At 48.4% G+C, this 22,663-nt stretch overlaps 1 protein-coding gene across 3 annotated transcripts in view; it reads left to right on the top strand.

Annotated features, from left to right (window-relative positions):
* The first annotated feature begins 5,149 nt into the window (after positions 1–5,149).
* LOC144730249 (E3 ubiquitin-protein ligase TRAF7-like) overlaps positions 5,150–22,663 on the top strand; it is a 44,306-nt gene continuing 26,792 nt past the window's right edge. Inside the window, exons 1-4 of one of the 3 annotated variants that reach the window (XM_078610896.1) lie at positions 5,151–5,392; positions 17,410–17,459; positions 17,624–17,714; positions 18,676–18,730. In XM_078610896.1, the coding sequence (XP_078467022.1) occupies positions 17,646–17,714; positions 18,676–18,730 (124 nt within the window). In that variant the 5' untranslated portion in view covers positions 5,151–5,392; positions 17,410–17,459; positions 17,624–17,645. Of the gene's footprint in view, positions 5,393–17,409; positions 17,460–17,623; positions 17,715–18,675; positions 18,731–22,663 lie in introns of all 3 variants that reach the window. The other 2 variants (XM_078610898.1, XM_078610895.1) reach the window with 2 other exon arrangements.

Below are 22,663 nucleotides of genomic sequence, written 5' to 3'. Positions count from 1 at the left end.
AGAGTTTCTTTCCTTTGCCTAAAATATTTGCTTCTAGGAACATTGGTCCAGATGTTCAGTGAGCACGTGGGCCCGAAATACCACTCCTGTTTTGTTTTATTGGCTGTGTGTTACACACTCTAGATCATTTGGGCATTGATAGATAGTGAGCAAGGCTGTGATGAACGACCCCACTGGTATCATCACGCCTCTGCTTGCCAACCTGAATGACCCTGATGGAAACTCTCACACACGTGATGGGCCTTCCTCCAAGCTGAGTGGTCTGTAAATTGGAAACTCTCACACACGTGATGGGCCTTCCTCCAAGCTGAGTGGTCTGTAAATTGCTAAATTAACGAGTGCTTTCAAAACCAGATTTCACTTTGGCATGGAATGTGGATCCAGGATTTTACGCATTAATTCTGCAAGCCAACATTGGACTAGAAACCAAGTGAATATAGTATGGAGAAACACAACAAACGCAAACACCATCAATGCATACAATACACAAACAACACACACAGCGCATGTATGTAACACACATTGCACAATAAATACACTGCATACATACAACACACTAAACAATGCTATGTTTATACAACATGCACGTATGTAATACACACACTTCACAATATATTCACGTATGCATACACAACTGCATACATTCAATGTATACACTAAATAATACATACACAACGTGCCTACCTATATACGATACGCTGGACAACACATGCACAAAAACAGGTCTATGTAATACACACACTACACAAAAATGCACAAACCATGTATGTGTAGCATAACACAATATGCCTACACCATGCATACATACACGGTACACAATGCAGGCACAACATTTGCACATACAACACACGCAACATACTACGCATGACACAACATTTATACGTAAACAAAAAAAACATTATACAATACGTAACACTGCCCCGTAAAGTATTGAAAGTTTGGTCCACGTTCACAATACATACACAGACACGTGGCTGATACTGGTAGGAACCTCCTGGTTACACCAGCCCACAGGGGATTATTGTGTCCGTCCGTTGTGCAGGGAGGGGCTGGGTGGGGAGGGAGGGGCTGGGTGGGGAGGGGAGGGTGGGGAGGGGAGAGGAGGGTGGGGAAGGGCTGGTCACCCCGTGGTGCCCTTATAAAACTCAACGTTTAACCTACTCACGCCGGCTTGTGCCCACTCTCACAGTCGGGCATATTTGCGGAATACACCACGCCGCCGTTGACCCTGGCCATTGACCGAACAACCCAACGTTCCTACCAGCTCCCTCCGCAGGAATGTGTTTTGTGCTGTAACGTCACAATGTGTGGCTGGCACAAACCAGAAGCACACGCAAAGGGTTAGACCGCCACCTGGTGATCCGTGCTTGCATGTGTCGGCATATTGGATGAATAATTTATTTTTATTTTCAATATTTTATGGCGCGTGCCTCATTTTTCATTGCGTGGCCTTGGACAAAAGGTCAATGCCAATACTGAACTTGGATCGTAACCGTGTTTTTGTCTTTACCATTTGTTTTTACTTAGAAGTATTTTGAGCCATTGTTATAACGTTTGTTTTACGTGTGTTTGTATTTAACACATTGCAAGTATGTAAACCAGAACAGCCAGGTACAGAGAACTGTGACGGAAAATACTGAACAGTTACATTGCAGTAATGAGCTTAGGATTAGAGGGTTAGCGGTTAGGATTAGGGTTGAGGTATTGGGGGGGGAGGGGAGGTTTGGATTCGGGGATAGAGTTAAGGGGATAAGGGTTTTGATAGTTTAGGGGTGAGAACGACCACGGAGAGTGACATCTCAACCAGACCTGGTGAAGTATTTAGGGGCCGTCCATAAATGACGTCACGCAATTTGACGATTTTTTTTATCCCCCCCCCCCTTCGTCACACGGCGTCACAAAAGTCAGACCCCCCCCCCTCATATATGACGTCACAAAGCTCTGCCCCCCCCCCAAATAAAACATGCTTCATTGTAGTGCGCATTTAATGTGGCGCTGCACTCTGATGTTGTAGGAGAAAACATTTATTGAAAAGTCTATTTAATTAAGTAGAACGTGTTGTCTATATTTATTTAAAGTTGCGCATTTTGATGTGACGTCACATTTCTCAAACCCCCCCCCCCCCTCGTCACACATCGTCACAAATGTCTGACCCCCCCTCCTAGGTGCGTGACGTCATTTATGGACGACCCCTTTATAGCTCATCGGATTCCTTCGTTATAAATATGATCTTCTCGTTCCCCTCGCTCATCCAATCCTTCCTCCTCAGTCCCCAACTAATCTCCCTCCCTCTCCAACCCACATCTCTAACCTCACTCCGCAACGTTCATGGGCAACCCCTAAACGTGATCCAGCACAAAGCATGGCAGATGGGGACTGTTGGTCACCCAGATCAGAATCATGTAAAAGCAGAGCAGCGACTCAATGCCTCATCGAACGAATATGAATGAGGAGCCATCGTCAGAACAAGTCGCCACTCCGCTACCCACATCATCAGCCACTGCTATTGAGCCTTCGTTAGTTGCTGCTCCTCGGCCTCGTCGTTCTCACTAACTCTCCTCGATCCTCCGTCATCCTCTCATCCTCCCTCTGCCTCTCCTCTTCGTCTCCTTTCCTCAGCCCCATTCGCCTCCTCCACTCTCCCTCCTCTCTCCCTCCTCACTCCTCCCTCTCCCCTCTCGTCTCCACCTCCCTCTCCTCTCCCCTCTTGGCCACATCCTCTCAACCTCCTCTCACCTCAGCCTCTCACGTCTCCCCACTCACCTCCTCTCAATCCCCTCACCCGCCTCTCACCACCTCACTCCTCCCTCTCACCCTCCCTCTCCCCCCTCTCTCTCACCCCTCCTCCAGCCCTCTCAGCCACTCCTCTCCCCCCTCCCCCTCTCCTCCCTCTCACCCCCTCCCCACTCCTCCCTCTCACCCTCCTCCCTCTCCTCCCTCTCACCCTCTCCACTCTCCTCCCTCTCACCCCCTCCCCTCTCCTCCCTCTCACCCCCTCCCCACTCCTCCCTCTCACCCCCTCCCCTCTCCTCCCTCTCACCACCTCCATTCTCCTCCCTCTCACCCTCCTCCCTCTCCTCCCTCTCACCCTCTCCCCTCTCCTCCCTCTCACCCCCTCCCCTCTCCTCCCTCTCACCCACCTCCCTCTCCTCCCTCTCACCCTCTCCACTCTCCTCCCTCTCACCCCCTCCCCTCTCCTCCCTCTCACCCCCTCCCCACTCCTCCCTCTCACCCTCCTCCCTCTCCTCCCTCTCACCCTCTCCACTCTCCTCCCTCTCACCCCCTCCCCTCTCCTCCCTCTCACCCCCTCCCCACTCCTCCCTCTCACCCCCTCCCCTCTCCTCCCTCTCACCACCTCCATTCTCCTCCCTCTCACCCTCCTCCCTCTCCTCCCTCTCACCCTCTCCACTATCCTCCCTCTCACCCCCTCCCCTCTCCTCCCTCTCACCCACCTCCACTCTCCTCCCTCTCACCCCCTCCCCTCTCCTCCCTCTCACCCACCTCCATTCTCCTCCCTCTCACCCTCCTCCCTCTCCTCCCTCTCACCCACCTCCACTCTCCTCCCTCTCACCTTCCTCCCTCTCCTCCCTCTCACCCTCTCCACTCTCCTCCCTCTCACCCCCTCCCCTCTCCTCCCTCTCACCCACCTCCATTCTCCTCCCTCTCACCCTCCTCCCTCTCCTCCCTCTCACCCACCTCCACTCTCCTCCCTCTCACCCCCTCCCCTCTCCTCCCTCTCACCCACCTCCACTCTCCTCCCTCTCACCCCCTCCCCTCTCCTCCCTCTCACCCACCTCCACTCTCCTCCCTCTCACCCCCTCCCCTCTCCTCCCTCTCACCCTCCTCCCTCTCCTCCCTCTCACCCACCTCCACCCTCCTCCCTCTCACCCCCCTCCACTCCCCTCCCTCTCACCCCCCTCCACCCTCCTCCCTCTCACCCCCTCCCCTCTCCTCCCTCTCACCCCCCTCCACCCTCCTCCCTCTCACCCCCTCCCCTCTCCTCCCTCTCACCTTCCTCCCTCTCCTCCCTCTCACCCTCTCCACTCTCCTCCCTCTCACCCCCTCCCCTCTCCTCCCTCTCACCCCCCTCCACCCTCCTCCCTCTCACCCCCTCCCCTCTCCTCCCTCTCACCCCCCTCCACCCTCCTCCCTCTCACCCCCTCCCCTCTCCTCCCTCTCACCTTCCTCCCTCTCCTCCCTCTCACCCTCTCCACTCTCCTCCCTCTCACCCCCTCCCCTCTCCTCCCTCTCACCCCCCTCCACCCTCCTCCCTCTCACCCCCTCCCCTCTCCTCCCTCTCACCCCCCTCCATTCTCCTCCCTCTCACCCCCTCCCCTCTCCTCCCTCTCACCCACCTCCACCCTCCTCCCTCTCACCCCCTCCCCTCTCCTCCCTCTCACCCCCCTCCACTCCCCTCCCTCTCACCCCCCTCCACCCTCCTCCCTCTCACCCCCTCCCCTCTCCTCCCTCTCACCCTCTCCCCTCTCCTCCCTCTCACCCCCTCCCCTCTCCTCCCTCTCACCCCCTCCCCTCTCCTCCCTCTCACCCACCTCCATTCTCCTCCCTCTCACCCCCTCCCCTCTCCTCCCTCTCACCCACCTCCACCCTCCTCCCTCTCACCCCCTCCACTCTCCTCCCTCTCACCCCCCTCCACTCCCCTCCCTCTCACCCCCCTCCACCCTCCTCCCTCTCACCCCCCTCCCCTCTCCTCCCTCTCACCCACCTCCATTCTCCTCCCTCTCACCCCCCTCCACTCCCCTCCCTCTCACCCCCCTCCACCCTCCTCCCTCTCACCCACCTCCCCTCTCCTCCCTCTCACCCTCCTCCCTCTTCTCCCTCTCACCCTCCTCCACTCTCCTCCCTCTCACCCTCCTCCCTCTCACCCTCCTCCCTCTCACCCCCTCCACTCCTCCCTCTCACCCTCCACCCCCCTCCCTCTCACCCTCCACCCACCTCCCTCTCACCCTCTCACCCACCTCCACCCTCTCACCCACCTCCCCACTCCTCCTCCACTCCTCCCTCTCACCCTCTCACCCTCGCCACTCCCTCCCCACGTGGCTGTCTCGCTGCTCGCCGTTGCCGCCCCCCGCCTCTCCATTGGCCCCCGCGGGGCGAGAGGCGCCCAAGGGGAGGAGACTCGGAGCGGTTGCGAGACAATCTTCGTGCCAGCCCTCTCCATCCCTCGTCACTTGGTGTGTGCGGGGGGTGTGGGATGTGTTTCCTTATTCCCCTCCCTCGCCTCCCTCTCTCTCGCGTGCCCGTTGCGTTTTGAGTCAACTTTTAGAATGTGCACACTCCGTCGGATGCACTGGTAACATTTTCATCGCCATCATCATCTTCTTCTATCGGCCGACAGTGAAGGGCATCATCGTCGTGGTCGTCGTCTTGACTGGTGAGTTTGTATCCCCCCCCCCCCCCAATGTGCCACTTAACAAAATTAATTCCGCTCTGTCGGCTTCATAACACCACCACCACCAACAACATCAGCAGCAGCATCCACAGTTTAACATCACACGAAGCCCATCACCACCACCACCACCTTCCACGATCATCATCACCAATATACACAATATACACAATCTTGTACAAAAGTCTTTAAGTGCCGCCACGCCGTGTCCCCAATGTCCAGGGGGGCTGTGGTTGAGCAGGGCGAGTGGGGTGGATGGGTGGACGAGACTCGGAGACTTTCGACCGTCAAATTCGAGATATTTTCAAACATCGACGGCTCGTGGAAGACGCCAAAAGCCCTCCCCACGCCGCAGTGTCAACTCGCCACTGAGTGGCGGTGACGCGTGCCAGACTAGGTGCACCTTGAGACCACGTGCCAGACTAGGTGCACCTTGAGACCACGTGCACTGTTGTCGTGGGCTTGCTGCTGCCAAGTCACGGCACAGAGCCAGGTGCAATGGGTTGACTGACTGTGCCAGGCTAGGTGCAGGGACAGACCCAAGTGCTATGGGTTGACTGTGCCAGGCTAGGTGCAGGAGGTGGTCACGGGACAGACCCAGGTGCTATGGGTTGACCGACTCAAATGACACACGTGTACTGTATACAGTGCACACGTACACAGTGCACGTGTGTACTGTAAACAGTGCACTGTGTACTGTAGATGACACGTACAGTACAGTACTCTACAGTATATAGTCGGTACAGTACGTGTTTTTCAGCCTGGCACGTATTGCAGTACTGTAGAGTACTAGCCGACACTCGTGCAGTACAGTTCTGCATACTGCATCGTACCAGTAGACTTCGCTGTGTGCACTGTACGTACAGTGCGTACAGTATATGCAGTGTGTACAGTGCGTACTCGAGGCTGGAGCCCCTGTGGATCTGTGGCCTGAAAGTATTGGTGTACAGTGCTACTGATCTTAACTCTGTCCCTAACAACTAAGTCTGAACTCTCACCCCCCCCCCAACCCTCCCTAACTCTTATAAGCCTTAATTCTAACCCTATCCCTAACTTGACGCCAACACTTAACTATAACCCCTATCCATAACTCTTAACCACGACCCTGGAACTATTACCCCAAATCCTTGACTCTAAGCCTTAACTACAACTCTTAAATACCCTAACCTCTAATCTCGATTTAAAGCTTTCGTGACTGCAGGGATTCATCTTCTTGGTTCTTTCGGTAAAGTCACGTAGAATAGAAATAATACAAATAAAACATAATAAAATAATTTCACGACGTTTCGGTCCCAACGCAAGCAGCCGTCCTCAGGTGGAGAACAGGTCTCACGTCGTGAGAATTATTTTATTATGTTTTATTTTTATTATTTTATTATTTCCATCCTACGTAACTTTACCGAAAGAACCAAGAAGATAACATCTAATCCTTAACCCCGGAAATCCCAACTCGAACCGCTAAACAAATGATCTAAACTCAGCCCTAAACCCTAACCCTAAAGCAGATAAACCCAAACCCTATCCTATCAGCTCTAAACCCTCACATAAAACCCCAGAGACCCAAAATCTTCACCTGATGTGGCTTCTCAATATCAAGTTCAACAACCAAAAATATCTGGTCTTTGATGGGATACAAATTTTCAGGTACCAAAGTCGCTATAATGTATACGTAAGCAGGTAGTACATCTCCTTCATATACTACATCTGCCCCTTAAAATTAAAATAAAGGCACACTTTACACATCTGATCAGCCACACGGCATTTGGGAGTTGCATTATTTCAGCAGCATCGCTTAAGCAAGAAAGAACTCGACCGATTTCGACATTCATTGTTTCATCAGCAGTTGGGGCTTACTTGAATCCTTGCCAGATGTTAAGGGCCCTTTATTTAAGATATGGGTCATTATTAACGCAAACTCATATAATACATCAACTGATGAGACACTGACATTCGCTTGGCTTGAAACAATCTTGCTGAAATGATTCACGAACCTGAAGGAGGTGTGTACATTGATTACATTTTCACGTGGAGACATTTTATGATTATTTCGTTTCGTCATGCAGGTTGTTGCCATAACTGCACCACGCTGGTCAGCGTGAGTTGGTGAAAGAGTTAAGGGTCAAGGGTCGAATGGGTTAGTTATTAAAACCATTTACAATTTTTGTTTTACCACGTAAGGCCAACAGCTATATAGCTTTTTTTCGGAAATGACTTGGCCACAAATGATACCTCGACGAAGTGGCTTATCATGGCGAAATTTAGAGCGGCCAAATATTGCTAACACGTGTTGATTCTAAAGATGGAGGGGAAAGACAGTAGCACCCAGAGAAACATCCATGTGACCACGGGAATAGAGGCATACAAACTCCAAATATACAGCACCCACGACCTCCTGTATACCAGGCGAGGTCGTTAACATCTCCTAGCCACCGTGTTGATGATGAGAGAGAGAGGCACACAAACTCAAAATATACAGCCGGCATCGAACCCACGACCTCCTGTATACCAGGCGAGGTAGTTAACATCTAGCCACCGTGATGATGATGAGAGAGGCACGCAAACTCCAAATACACAGCAGGCATCAGGGTCGGGATCGAACCCACGACCTCCTGCATACCAGGCGAGGTAATTAACATCTCCTAGCCACCGTGATGATGATGATGAGAGCGAGATATGCAAACTCCAAATATACAGCAGGCATCAGGGTTGGGATCGAACCCACGACCTCCTGTATACCAGGCGAGGTAGTTAACATCTCCTAGCCACCGTGATGATGATGAGAGAGGCACGCAAACTCCAAATACACAGCAGGCATCAGGGTCGGGATCGAACCCACGACCTCCTGCATACCAGGCGAGGTAGTTAACATCTCCTAGCCACCGTGGTGATGATGATGATGATGAGAGCGAGATATGCAAACTCCAAATATACAGCAGGCGTCAGGGTCTGGATCGAACCTACGACCTCCTGTATACCAGGCGAGGTGGTTAACATCTCCTAGCCACCGTGATGATGATGATGAGAGCAAGAGATGCAAACTCCAAATTTACAGCAGGCGTCAGGGTTGGGATCGAACCCACGACCTCCTGTATACCAGGCGAGGTAGTTAACATCTCCTAGCCACCTTGGCACCCATTATAGTGCCACTGCCTGGGGATTCCAACTGGGGGTCAGGGTGTTGGTGGCGACGTGCACCAACCCGCTGCCACCGCTTCAACACTGCCTTATAAATGACGTACATATATAGTATTTACTGGGTGATATTTGTGTATAGTATATAGTATACACATCTATGTTCAAACAAACGTATCTCAGAAGGCAATGTATATCATGAAGGTGGTGAGTTTGTGGTCTTTTTTTAGAAGTTGTATTTTTATCTCCAACGTCATCAACGGCGAATTTGTCACGTTTAACTTGCAGTGTTTGACATAGCGGTAGTATATATATCTCATCGCAGATATATTATGAACGTTTGTGTCTGTATCTTGGCAGATTTACACACGAACGACGCTTTGAGGAAATTGCTTGACTTTGTAGGCAACTTACACACAATCTGCATTCGCAGTGGTCACATTTGGTGAACATTGCGGTACTTGGGACATAGACTACATCCGCTGTTGTGAAATATAAATACGGTATTCTGTAATCCATGCTGCCATATAAACACTAAATGTAGGCCAGTCTTTACACCATGGCTGTCCCCTCAGCAGATCACTCTTGACACAAACCCATCACCCTGTTGGCGTTGGTTAAATGAGTACCATGGCGGAATTCCACCTGGTTGTCCTTCGGATAGACTCGCCACTGTCGTAAGTGTTGAATTGTCACTACTGGCTCAGCACTGCCAAAGGGAGATGAACATTACCCAGTATTTATTGAAGCAAATGGGTACTTCAACATGACTTTGAGACTCAAGTTAAAAAGGGACTTTCCAGACCAAACATCCCAATGTAAGGACCCTCATGCAAAGTGGTCTTGAAACTCTAAAGCTCCCAGTCATGTATGATATGTTATCATCGTTTGATTCTTGGCCCTTAAGTAGTAATAATGCGATTTTTGTTTTTTACCCAGATCCACTTGCTAATGAGACTAACATACTCTCTCGAGTTCTCAACTAGTTCAACAAATTGACTCGATCTAGACAGGAAGACAGGAGTGTCTTTTGACATGACAGCAAAGGGAACTGTGACTCAATACCTATTCCACTGTGTTTTCGTGAAGCGAATGGACGTTCGCCTAATTTGTATATTTTATTAAGCACTAGCTGTACTACCCGGCTTCGCCCGGGGCTTGGATCCACCACGCCCGGCCGCCTTTGTCTCCCCAGTGGCGATGTTCACACACCACAGCAGTTACTCGTTTTAGGCTGAGTCGACCTAGGGGAGGCCCAGGACCGGTTCAAATAATCTTCATCGGTGGTGGCCGTGAGCGGGAATCGAATTCGGGTCGCCGGGTTCGTAGCGCGGCGCGCTACCCGCTACACTACAATGCGTTACGCTTCCACATGCGCGGGTCATGTGACAGATTTGACGTCACAGCTCACTTGCTGTGCAAAACATAACTGCATTATTGAGCTCCCCCGCCTAAAAAACTAAACAATAGTGTATTTTTATAATTTTTGCATGGTGTACAGTCTGGAAAGTACCCACATGGCAAATTTCCAGTTTGTTGCATGTCGGGAAGTACGCTAAACATTTTGAACAGATACACATATTCACCACTTTGCATTTTATATATATATGGAGATAAACAGATATCTTTTTAGAATTTGGTCAAGTCATTCTATTGGCCTCTGATATATCTCGCACCATAACAGACATCAAGGTTCTGATGCCACTTGCTACTGATGTAATCCATGCTCAGGAATTGAACCCAGTTGGATAGTTTGTAGGCCTGGCACAGGGCTCTCTGTACATTGTGCCACTTACACAGCATACAAACACATTCATTACTGCGGCTATACCATGTACAAAAGACAGAAGACTCCACAAGAAATCGTTAGATTCCTTCGCTGATCATGCATAGTTTCAGCCAGGGAACTTCACAGGTCAAATCATTTTTATAGTTGGGATTGGGACAAAACACAAGGGGTGATTGAAATGTATCGCCTGGAACAGAAAACAGAAGAGACTCATTTGCACCAAGTGCAATGAACTTCCAAAACACTGTCTTGCTCTAACCATTCACTCACAAAATATGTTGCTTTATCGCCATTAGAAAAATCACTTGCCTCATAAGTCATTAATTGTACTGTGGAAACATGGATGGCACTGGGAGCCAGATCTGATGAGTTTTAGTTTTGTTCCGGTTTCTCTATCTCTGATTTACTGCGTATTTCTCTGGATTTTTCCCATTTTCTCAGTTTTAAAGGTCACACATTGGCAGGGTTACTTCGAACGCCGGTAAAAAATAAACAACTCTTCTCTTGGTATTCAACTGGATAAGCATTAAAATCTTTTTTTTTACGTATAATGTCTTCAAGTTAAGCGTATCATTCACCCTTTGTTGTAGCACCACTCATTCTATGTCAGGGCACAAACGTTTTGGTCACCCCCCTCGTATGTTTGTGGCAGCGAGGTTAATTTCCCAATTGTGTCGTTCCAATTACGCCATTGTTGGAGATCATCAGCAAGGCATAGTGCGAGATTTCTTTACTCGCAGCCAGAACGTTTGCACAAGCCGCATTATCAAACCAAGCCAGCCCAATCCTCGCTTTGGTCTCATTCGTCATTTATCATTTAGTACTTTGTGCATGAATGACCATGTATCTGACTAAAATGTAAAGACAGCAAAGCTAAGAGAAAGATCCCCCCATGTATCCTTAAAAATTTTTGGGGCAAGCTCTGTTCGCAAGCACGTACATATGTGGTTAGCCCCACGCCTGACCGCCTTTGTCTTTCCCGTGCTGATGGTTAGAACACCACACCCAGGCACTTAAAGTTCAGTTGATCTAGGAGAGGCTCGCTGTCATTCATATACCACTCGCAGCACATGTACACCACCACAACTTTTATTTCCCAGTGTCCTATAGGCAACAATGGTTGTACTCAGGAGTAGGCTTCAAATTCCGCTTTCTACGTAAATGTCTTGTTATGTTTGTTGAGCACACCTTTACAAACCTAGGTCTTATTAGACAACAACATTTGTGGAAACAAACTCTGGGTCAGTGTGTTCTGGGCCTTATTAGCTGGACTACCAAGATGCTGTTGTTGAGCCTTTTTTGTAAATGATGGGGCCCTGTTAACCAAAAAAAACCTTTCATATTTCTTTTGTTTATCCTGCACATCCTGCCTTCAGAAAGAGGGGAATCCCCCCCGGAGTGATCCCTGATTATGCCGATGACGTAACCAAGCCCCGTCCATCACGTGTCCAGCAATACATGTGGGAAATATTTTGATTTAAAGCTTTCGTGACTGCTGGGATTCATATTCTTGGTTCTTTATATTTTTGTTATTTTATTGTTTCCCTTCTACGTGACTTTCCTGAAAGAACCAAGAATATGTGGGAAATAGTTTGGATCTTTTTTTCTCATCATGTCGTGTATTTTCACGGAATCTGATTGGTCGCATAATCTAACTGATAATCAGCAGAGGAATCCGTTACTTCAATAACCACCCCAGCTCTAAAAAGACTTTTATGTAGAGATACATTGCCCAAATGCAACAGTGCAAAACAAATTCTTATAACATTCCTATTTTTGCTGGATCACTGCTCTGTACAGAGATCTACAGCCTTGTAATCCATCTATTTCACTGCCTTAACGTACATATAACAGGAGTGCGAATTCTGACCTACACAAGCGTGCTATATATAGGCCCTGGGTAGTAAAAAAAACATCTGTAAATTCAAGCGAGCTTTTTCCACAGGCAATACGGTGTAACCCGTATCCCATATCCTTGCCCTGGGATGGGCCCCTGGGTTGGCAGTTTGATGCGGGGAATTTGCAACGTGTGGGCGTCCAAAATGATACGGCATCAAAGCGTGACACGCTGTACCACGGCAGAGAGCAATCTGGGCTTTGCGGTATAGATACTCCCCTGTGCAACAAAATGGCCTCCAAACGGGGAGCACGGTTCCCAGGTTTCCATTTTCCTGAGATGTTCACCTGATATTACCTCCACCCACACCACTGTTTGGCTATTCAGTCAACCAGACGTCCTTGAACTGTGGCATTCAGTGCATGCAACATGCGTGTCCCCGTTAGGGTCTCTTGAGTAGAGCTGGGATATTTTATTATTTAAGTGCAGTGTAATCGATTGCCCTACGGATTGTCGGTTTGATTACATGTGTGCCGCTGGACGGGAGGTGATGGGTGGTGGCTTGGTGATTTTATCGGCATCATCACCCACGTCAGACTGGGCGTAATTTGGTTGGATATTGGGGAGGCTATAATTTTTAAAGGAACTCAAGTACCCCAATCAACTACATCAAATGTGTCCAATTAACAAGTTTTAGTCGAATAATCGCCTTAATCTACTAATCGACCCAGCTCTGGTCTTGAGTTATCTTATGTGTGGGTTTTCCGTAGCTTCTGCGGTTTCCTACCACATGAAAAAAATACTCATTGGAAATTAATTTGCCAATTATCCCAACGCCAGGGCCCTCTTGAAAAAAGTGTCTTCACACTCAATGAGAAATTTTTTTCCCAGCATAAATAATGTTAATTAAATGGACACCATATTTAGATATTTTCAAAGCATATCGCAATAATTTCAAGTGATATTTCTACAGCTGTAGCTGCAGTAATGACTCAGTCCTATAACTTGTGTGTCCTAGATGATTTATCGACGCAACATCAGGACTAATTCTTTCCATAAGTGAACCCAAGTTTGTCCTAAGCTGGCTATTGGCACAGGTGGTGCATCGGCCAGTAATCTCAGTCAGTCGACCCATGGCGCCTGGGTCTGTCCCGTGACCTGCTGCCAGCGGGCGTTCGACACTTCACGTGGCCTTAACGTGCACATAGCCTGGCACAAGCGCCGTCGTGACGCCACCGCCACTTAGTGGCGAATGGCGGTTGTTATTGTTGGGCATTGTAAGTTGTACATTTGTACTTTTTTTATTGGCTGAATTAACCAAGTCAACAGGCTTATAAAATTAACCCCCACCACCAATCATCGTTCGGAAATTCGATTAAAAAGTTAGGCTCTGAGAATAGGTTTTCCGCTTTTTTTCTGGTAACAAAACAGGTGTTAAGATGTTAAAACACCAAACAACTTTCTTTGGAGCCTAGTCTCAAAAGGTGTTAGACCAGAGGACACCAAAAGGCGTACCTAACACCTTTTGAGACTAGGCTCCAAAGAAAGCTGTCTCTGGTGTGGACCAATCAGTTTCAAAGACAATGCATATATAATTATCAAAGTATGTTTTTTGCATTCTGAGCACAAGTATTGTGGTTAATGCAGACATGATTCCCTGTAAAAGGTTTCAGTTTGGTGTTTTAACATCTTAACACCTGTTTTGTTGCCAGAAAAAAGGTGAAAACCTATTCTCATATTTTGGTACTGGCAAAGGAGGTCCCATGAAGTTAGGCTCTGCTCAAATCTTATTCAAGGGATTTAGCATCCAACCACGAGGGAGACAGGTTTTACCAAGTAATCTTTTGGATTTGCCAAAAGTTGCGACGTGCTGTTCAAAAGGCTTAGATATAGTTTGCTTCTGGTCACATCCGTTGCGTGACCATGCACTTAATTTTTAGTGACCCCACATCTTCATGAGATAATTAATTTGTAAGCCATCCCATTACTGTATAAACATAAAAGATAGTAAAAATAAAACATAATAAAATACAATTCTCACGACGTTTCGGCCACAACGCAAGCAGCCATCCTCAGGTGAAGAACAGGTCTGTCGGAAAGACAGCGTCTGAATGAGCACCACCAGGCTTGGCAGCGTATATTTAAGCTGGGTTAGAGGAAGGGCGCCTTGACAAAGGAATTTGCATATCAACAGAGGAATTTAGCATATTTATGGAAAATGCAGATATGGGATTAGTCACTACTTGTGGATTATTATTTTTTATTTCCCTTCTACGTGACTTTACCAGAAGAACCAAGAAGATGAATCCCTGCAGTCACGAAAGCTTTAAATCGAAAAATAGAAGATAGTATTGGGGAAAAAACAATCAAGTGATGCTTTCAGTGAGGTTTGACTTGCACTGATCTTGAAACAAGATTCAGATTCGACCTCAAAACTGCTCTATATGCATGTATTCACACGAACCGACTCGCACCGTGATTTAAAACCGAAGCCTAATTTGATAATGTAATTATACTAAATATGACGAATCTACACAGAGAATTATTCTGCAATTTTAAAACACATCGGCAATATTTGTGGAATGTAATCTATATTTGCCCAACGTTCATGGAAGGCCGTTCATCAATTACATCACATCTGGTATGGATACTACTACTGTCAATGATTGTTCCCATTTCAGAGCCCGAGGAAATTCAGGGCACATTTGGTCATCTTATACAGTACAGAGTTGGGTGCCATAAAATCTATAGTACAGTTTATCATTTTAGACCAGGCCACCCTCCAGAGGAGGGTATCACCAAGTAAAAAAAACTGGATTTAGAGAAGTTTTTTTTACTTTTCTTTTCTATTTTCTATTTAAACAAATTCTTCACAATGTGGGTGTATGGACATTTTAAAGATTTGGGAAATTCGAACGACATTTTTTTAGTTCAGGACACATTTATTTAATTAGGATTTTATGAAACAACAACAACATAGGGCCCCTTAACAACGCTTTAGGCGACAGAGAAACCGGCCAGGGACAATAATAATAATGCAATTTTTAACGCGCACAAATTTGCGGACGTAACGGCCGCAACTCAGAGGCGCGGAGCCAAGCTCAGAGTCGCTCGAAAGCGTGGCTTGTCGAGGTGAGTTTTCAAGTCTCTCTTGAAGGAGGCGATTGAGGTGATGCTGCGAATGTGCAGAGGGGTGACGGCGTTCCAGACTGTTGGGGCTGCCACCGAGAAGCGGCGCATAGACGTGACCATCCTGGATCTTGGTATCAAGAGGAGGTCGTGAGTCGCGCTGCGCAGGCATCTGCCGTGCGCTGAGCTGCAAGTTGTCAATAATGAAGAAAGGTACGGCGGGCGGGCAGATGTGAAGGCCTCGGACCCCAAGCGACCGGTCTATATAAGACGGGTGTAAGGGGAGGGTAGTCCCAGGCCTGCAGGAGAAACGAGTCGGCGGTGTGCAAGGGGAGGACGGGGGGGGGGGCGGCACATTTCTTGTGTTAGAGTTGAATTCTACGAATTTTCGGTTTGTGGTAAATTACCACAGAACGCACACGGTGGAAAGCGGTGAGCTTTTGACAGAGTTTAGGCACAATACATCGCACACATCTCTTTCGGAAAAGAAAAAAAACTTTGTTCAAAGCAAACGTTAAAAAAATATATATGAAGAATAATATTTACACGCCAAGGGCTGTTCGCGGGCATTTGCAACTTTAAAAAGTCGATTTGTTTGGCCGATTTGTGTAATTGCGGATAATTATCGAGCGGATAATTGTTGAGCACTTAAGGTGTTGGAAAAGTGTGGGGTCGGCAACACAGCGAGGCGTGCTGCTAATTTTAAGCGCACATCTAAAACACACAACACAGCCCTTCGCTTCTAGGGAGGGCACACATTCTCAGCCTGAAATTCTCCACCACATTACAGCTGTTTATGCAGACGGTGGAAAGGCAAAGGGGGGAGGGAGGGTGAGAGGGGAGGGTGAGTGGGGAGGGTGAGAGGGGAGGGTGATAGGGGAGGGTGAGTGGGGAGGGTGAGAGGAGAGGGTGAGTGGGGAGGGTGAGAGGGGAGGGTGAGTGGGGAGGGTGAGTGGGGAGGGTGAGAGGAGAGTGTGAGATGGGAGGGTGAGAGGGGAGGGTGAGTGGGGAGGGTGAGTGGGGAGGGTGAGTGGGCAGGGTGAGTGGGGAGGGTGAGTGGGGAGGGTGAGTGGGGAGGGTGAGTGGGGAGGGTGAGTGGGGAGGGTGAGTGGGGAGGGTGAGTGGGGAGGGTGAGAGGAGAGGGTGAGAGGGGAGGGTGAGAGGGAGGGTGAGTGGGGAGGGTGAGAGGGGAGGGTGAGAGGGGAGGGTGAGAGGGGAGGGTGAGTGGGGAGGGTGAGAGGGGAGGGTGAGTGGGGAGGGTGAGTGGGGAGGGTGAGTGGGGAGGGTGAGTGGGGAGGGTGAGAGGGGAGGGTGAGTGGGGAGGGTGAGTGGGGAGGGTGAGAGGGGAGGGTGAGTGGAGAGGGTGAGTGGGGAGTGTGAGAGGGGAGGGTGAGTGGGGAGGGTGAGTGGGGAGGGTGAGGGGGGAGGGTGAGGGGGGAGGGTGAGGGGGGAGGGTGAGGGGGGAGGGTGAGTGGGGAGGGTGAGCGGGGAGGGTGAGCGGGGAGGGTGAGCGGGGAGGGTGAGCGGGGAGGGTGAGAGGGGAGGGTGAGTGGGGAGGGTGAGAGGGGAGGGTGAGAGGGGAGGGTGAGTGGGGAGGGTGAGTGGGGAGGGTGAGTGGGGAGGGTGAGTGGGGAGGGTGAGTGGGGAGGGTGAGTGGGGAGGGTGAGTGGGGAGGGTGAGTGGGGAGGGTGAGTGGGGAGGGTGAGTGGGGAGGGTGAGTGGGGAGGGTGAGTGGGGAGGGTGAGTGGGGAGGGTGAGTGGGGAGGGTGAGAGGGGAGGGTGAGAGGGGAGGGTGAGTGGGAGGGGAGAGAGAAGCTCGGCAGCTGAGCGGTGGAAAACATTGTGGGAGGAGAAGTGAGCACGACGAGACGGGAGAGGGCACGTGAGGAGGAGAGAGAGGCAGTCAAACAAATTCTTACCCCGGGCAAAGTGGCCGTTTCAATAGCAGTGGCCGTTTCAATAGCGTGTTTATGAGGCTTCTATGTCCGCGTTGCTGCACACAAGACGGCCTGTCTGCCGCAACGTACTCAGGAAGCTGTTGAATTTTACTTTTATTTCAAGCTCGTTTCCCCCCCACCCCTCTTTCTCCCTACGAATGTTACTTTCCGCTCAAAGCGGCCGAAGCTAGTGGCTGTGGCATAGTTCAACGCCTGCTTGCAATTCAGGTTTGTTCCGAAATGTTTGGAATCTCAAATAAATATTAAACTTCCTTTCGTGCTTGCACACCGCTGCCAACACAGTTTCAGATTTTTTGTTTTTGTATACGATTTTGAATGAATTCAGTTGTTGCTGTGTGTGGTTTTTTACATTTGTGTCTTTTTTTACCCAGGGCCTCAACTTCGGCAAGAGCGATGAGTTTCAACAAAGCTCACCGCTACGGCCGGCAAGTCAATGGGACTCACTCGGATAATGGCATCACTGTAAGCGCTCCGCGGAAATTCTTTACTTCACTTGCTTGCACGTCGTCCTTTTATGACGGCATAGATGAGCGTAATTGGCATATACTGTATATATATTTCGGATCACATGGGTGACTCCCTCAAAGAAAAACCAGTTCTTATGAAATGTTTAGCGGGTGTTGCGATGGTAGGATCTAATCGCTTTATTAGAATGGTGAAATCCAAGTTGCGAGTTAAACAATTTTTATTTTATTTTTACCAGGTAAGGTCCACTGAGCTATACAGCTCTATGTCAGAAGCGACCTGGTCACAAATGATAGCTCAACGAAGTGGCTTATCATCACGTGGAAATGTTGGTCCTGTCCATCATTAACCTGGGAGGGCATTAGCATAAGACTGTACCAGATTGTGAAAAGTCAGCTGCAGCTGTCCTTAGGGGAGACTAGCTCCCCTGCCAGCGTGATTTGGATTTTCCAGCACTGAATATGGACCATTTAAAGGATATTAGCGTTGCCCCAAAACTCATTTAACTTAAGTCGTGATAAAAAAAACTGACATTTTAATCCCATGCCTATAATTTTTGAGATGTAATAGCCAATCGCATACTATTTAAAGTGGCTTGATTCTACCTAAACAAGAAGTATTTGCTTACTAGGAGTGTAACAATGTATCCATTCATCATTTAGTAATTATTAAGGTTCATGAGTCACTCATCACGGAAAGTGTTTTTTTATCATCCACAAATGATATGCTAATGTTACATTTAAGCGAAGGGAGCGGACACCACGATACAAATAAAACTGTACAAAGGAGACCAAAAAATAAACGTTTCAATGACATTCCTCGTCTGAGTCACCACAATTCTAGTCGCCAGGGGGTGAATATTTCCACCGCTCGAGCTTTCCTACCCGTGTCTAGCGCAGCGGGCGCGAGTGCATCCACGTAGGCAGCTGTGTGTGACACACTTTATTTGTTTCCACAGTCGCCTATGGATTCCTACAGCTCTGGCTTCAGCGGCTCCGTAAATGCCAGCAAATGTAAGTTCTCGTTTCACCAGATTTGTCCAGTTTATTGTTTCATCCGCAGTTGCTTCCAGGAAATCATCTACGTTGCACGATGACACGTAGGTGTAGTGTGGGCTCCCCAGCATGTACCGCAGATTGTCACACGGCCGTATGAACCCTTTCCCGTTACGAGACATCTGCAAGTTGCAGAGCGTGGGGTTCCGTTCACCGCCGAATCTCGGAACGTGCAAGCAGTTCGCGTAAATTTTATTTAGAGGCATAATGACGCTGTTTTTAAAAGACATTGTACTCACCGCAGCGAACTGTAGCGACACGACCGCACTCTATGACAGCTGGTGTCAAACTGTGCCGCACGCCCACCTCCCGCATGGACTTGTACTCCCGAATCGATTCGATTCCGTTTGGAATCAATTCCGTAGCGATGAAGTAAACATACGTAATCGGAACGGAATCGGAAGAAAAACTGATAACCTATGTACGTACGTCATCAGAACGTAAAAAGGGTTAAGAGCTAGTGCATTGTTGTTATTTCCCCCCCTCCCACAACCCAAAACACCAGCATTACAGAGGGAGATACAAATCGCGAACAAGTGCACCGATTGTTCTCTTTTAGCCCCGCCCACCCCCCCAACACGTTCCATTCATTGGCTGCCACATTCAGATAAGCCCCTCCCCCCTCCTCCCCCCTTAACTTGTATTTAAGAGCTTGTCTCTTGGAATTTTGCCTCACTTGATACAGTAAATCTGGCTGTGACGGTCCCACCTGATGACGGAGACTTGTGTTGCCTCCGAAACGTCGTGATTTATTATTTTATTTCTATAATTTTATTTATTTTTCCCTACGTGACTTTACCGAAAAAACCTGAGAGTATGTCTCGAACCCAGAATAATACACCCCCAAATGGGGGTGGGGGGGTGGCCGTCTGGAGGCGCTTGGGCTTACTGCCCTGCCGCTGTAGTGGGCAACGATTGGGAGCGTGAAGCTACTGGGCATTCTTTACAGCAGTGACATAAACGACATCGGAACATATTACCAAGTCGATGCGCACATCTCCTTCATCAGCGGGACAATTACAGAAGTCGCAGTGGGATTTGTGGCCATGTAACCCAAACTGTGGACCATATAGGAAATCGCCGTAGTCTGTGCTGCTCCACTGGAGGAATCACATTCGGCAGTTAGCAGGACAAAGTGTACACAGAAAAGTTTTAACTGGTGCTGAAAGCTCTAATCTCTGCACCCTTTGAGTGGCGAGGGAACACTTTGTAGTCGTTATCTGGGTCATGGGAATGTGTCCCAGCGAAATTATTAAATGCTTTCAGCAGCCTGGATGGGATCCTTCCACGGATGCACCCATTGATGCACCCGCTGTGCCGGCTGGGACAGATGGATTTAGCCTCCTCGTGTTATCCCAACAAAGCAAATATTGGCCCGAAGCAAATTATGTCTCCAAGCAGGTTTGGTCTCAACTGTTCCTGTGATGGCCTAGAAATGCTTCCTTACCGTTCAAGGCAAACGTGCCAGATTATTTGATTACATAATTATTTGTCATTTTGTTCCCCCAATTTTGTTTCTACCCCGATTACGCTGTGGACGTCACAGCGGGAGACGATGATGCATCCATTCATATCGCTTGCGGAGGAGTTGCGAGCCTTCTGCGGTTCTAGGCAGTTTCAAAGCAAATAGTAAAATGTAAAATGTGAACTGCAACACGTCTCTACTGTTAAACGATTTATTTATTTCCTATGGAATGTGCACAGTTGCCCATTTGCATCTTGACAAAATGGACAATGGCTTGGGTGGTTTGCCCTGCTGTGGGTGATAAACACAATGGCATGTTTTCGCCAAAAGTCAGAAGAACGAAACACCGAATGTTGATTTTAGGTGTGTAGGTGGAAGTAAAGCAAATAGATTTACTGGCCAAAATTGTAAGCACTTTCGGTGTCCATTCTTTGCATTTGTGGGTTTTCCTTAAAAGTGGAGACTTAGCAAGCTCACATAGGAGCCTTTTGCAAATAAGCAATAAGTCTTGGAAATCGCTGAGATTTCCCTGGTTACATTCAAGGGGTAGTATTATTATTATTACATAAGTGTGTGCGAAAAACTACGGTGAAAAAGCACTTAACTTGGTGTAGATAGGAGCCCCATTGAAGAGAGTCCAGGAATAGATGTGTGATGTCGTCTTCCGGAACTGTGCCCCCTGGCATGATGCTACGGTCAGACTGAGGGAATTCCAGATGGAAATGTCTTCGGCTCATGTCAAGACGCTGACTTCATCATTGAAGTACAGGGTGATCCATTGATAGATAACGCCACTAAAACAACAGGGAGCAATGACGGGTATTTGTTTACTATTTATTCATTCAAAACCTCTGTGTCTCCCACGAATCGAAGGAGGATTGTTAAACACTATTAGATGGTGCTGTGTTGGCAGTGGTGCGCAAACACACATCTACAAAAAATCTCAATACGTCCGTCAATAACACTGCATATAAAGAAGCACATTTTTATAATAGGCAACGTTTAAGGCAATAACAAAAAAAAAATTCACTCTTATACATTACAACTTGTTGCTGGCCACTTGTTGTTTTGGGCATTTGGGCCCCGTGCTCGGCAACTGTGATTTCAAAATGTGTGTCTGCTGGCTCCATTCCATCGGTCTTGCCTTTGATATCGGAGAGATCAGGCGTTGGACGAGTGGCGTCCGTGTGTAAGGAACTGGCCTGCCACCCTCACGTCCCCCCCCCCCCGTCCTCCGATGTCAATCGGCACACTTGGGTGAGATGGCGAGTCTGGGATGGAGGATGTCTGATGGTGGACGGGTGGTTGATTGATAGACATTGTGAGATTTTAAAAGGGGGAAGGAGTCATTTGCGGAATGTTAGAGCCAATGTGCTTTCGTGACCAAATTATATATAAAGAAAGAATTGCAGGAATGAGGTTTTGAGGTTTTTTTGTTTTTCCACGTAAAACGGCCATTGCCCGCATACCTTTACAATCAATTCTGTTTCACGAGACCACGGGTTTGAGACTTAGCAGAAGGGGTGGACCTGGTGAACCGAGTTCACCCCTTCTCGTGTTCAATGATTGTTGTGAATTGAGGTAATCATCTCATTTCAACATTCAGGCCCCAAGGGCAGTCTCCAACTGTGACCAACTTTCTCTCTCTCTCGCGCCTCTACGTGCTACGAAGAAGGGCCATTGGGCAAAAATGTTTGCCTCTGATATATTTATTTTTCCTTTTAAGGCCACAGTGTTATTGGCGAACGTGTAGTAGAGTTTTTTTTAATTCAACATTCTATTCTCTTGGTGAATTGCAGCACCTCTAGTGCCGTGAATCCATCGCATACAACATAACACAGTAAGGTTTCGGAGTACGCGGGCTCCGAGTACGTGGACCCGCTCATACGCGACCGACCTCGATTCCTACTTACACTTGTGACTCGTACTTTTCGCTACACGCACAGGGCGAGAAGCGAGGAGTCAAATCACTCCCCCTGCCATCACGCAGATGTGGATTTGACGGCGTGTGACTGTATCGCCTGCGCGAGAAACAAGTCCACTCAGCACGCACTTATCATATACCAATTATTAGTCAATCATTTACTCTACAGTGCTGTACTTTATTAAACATTTCTGTACATTTATATACATTTGATATAACTTTTAATATGTTATATGTACACTCGTATAGACGAACTCAAACTTACTACGAGTTCGCGCTGACGCGGGGGTACACGGAACCTCACCCCCCGCGTAGCCTGAGACCTTGCCGTATACAACACTAAATAAGTAATTTAAAAATACTTAAAAAAAACACGCTTTAATGAAATGTACGAGTAATGGAAGAACTCCACGACTCCAGGAAGTGGCCGCAAAGCTTGCCATAACGTAAGTGACCGTGGTGATTTACAGCCAACGTCAGTTGAGCGTGGACAATTAGACCC

Source organism: Lampetra planeri, chromosome 35, assembly GCF_965212315.1.
Source record: "Lampetra planeri chromosome 35, kcLamPlan1.2.h2, whole genome shotgun sequence".
Lineage (NCBI taxonomy): Eukaryota > Metazoa > Chordata > Hyperoartia > Petromyzontiformes > Petromyzontidae > Lampetra > Lampetra planeri.
This window is presented reverse-complemented; position numbering and strand designations above follow the sequence as displayed.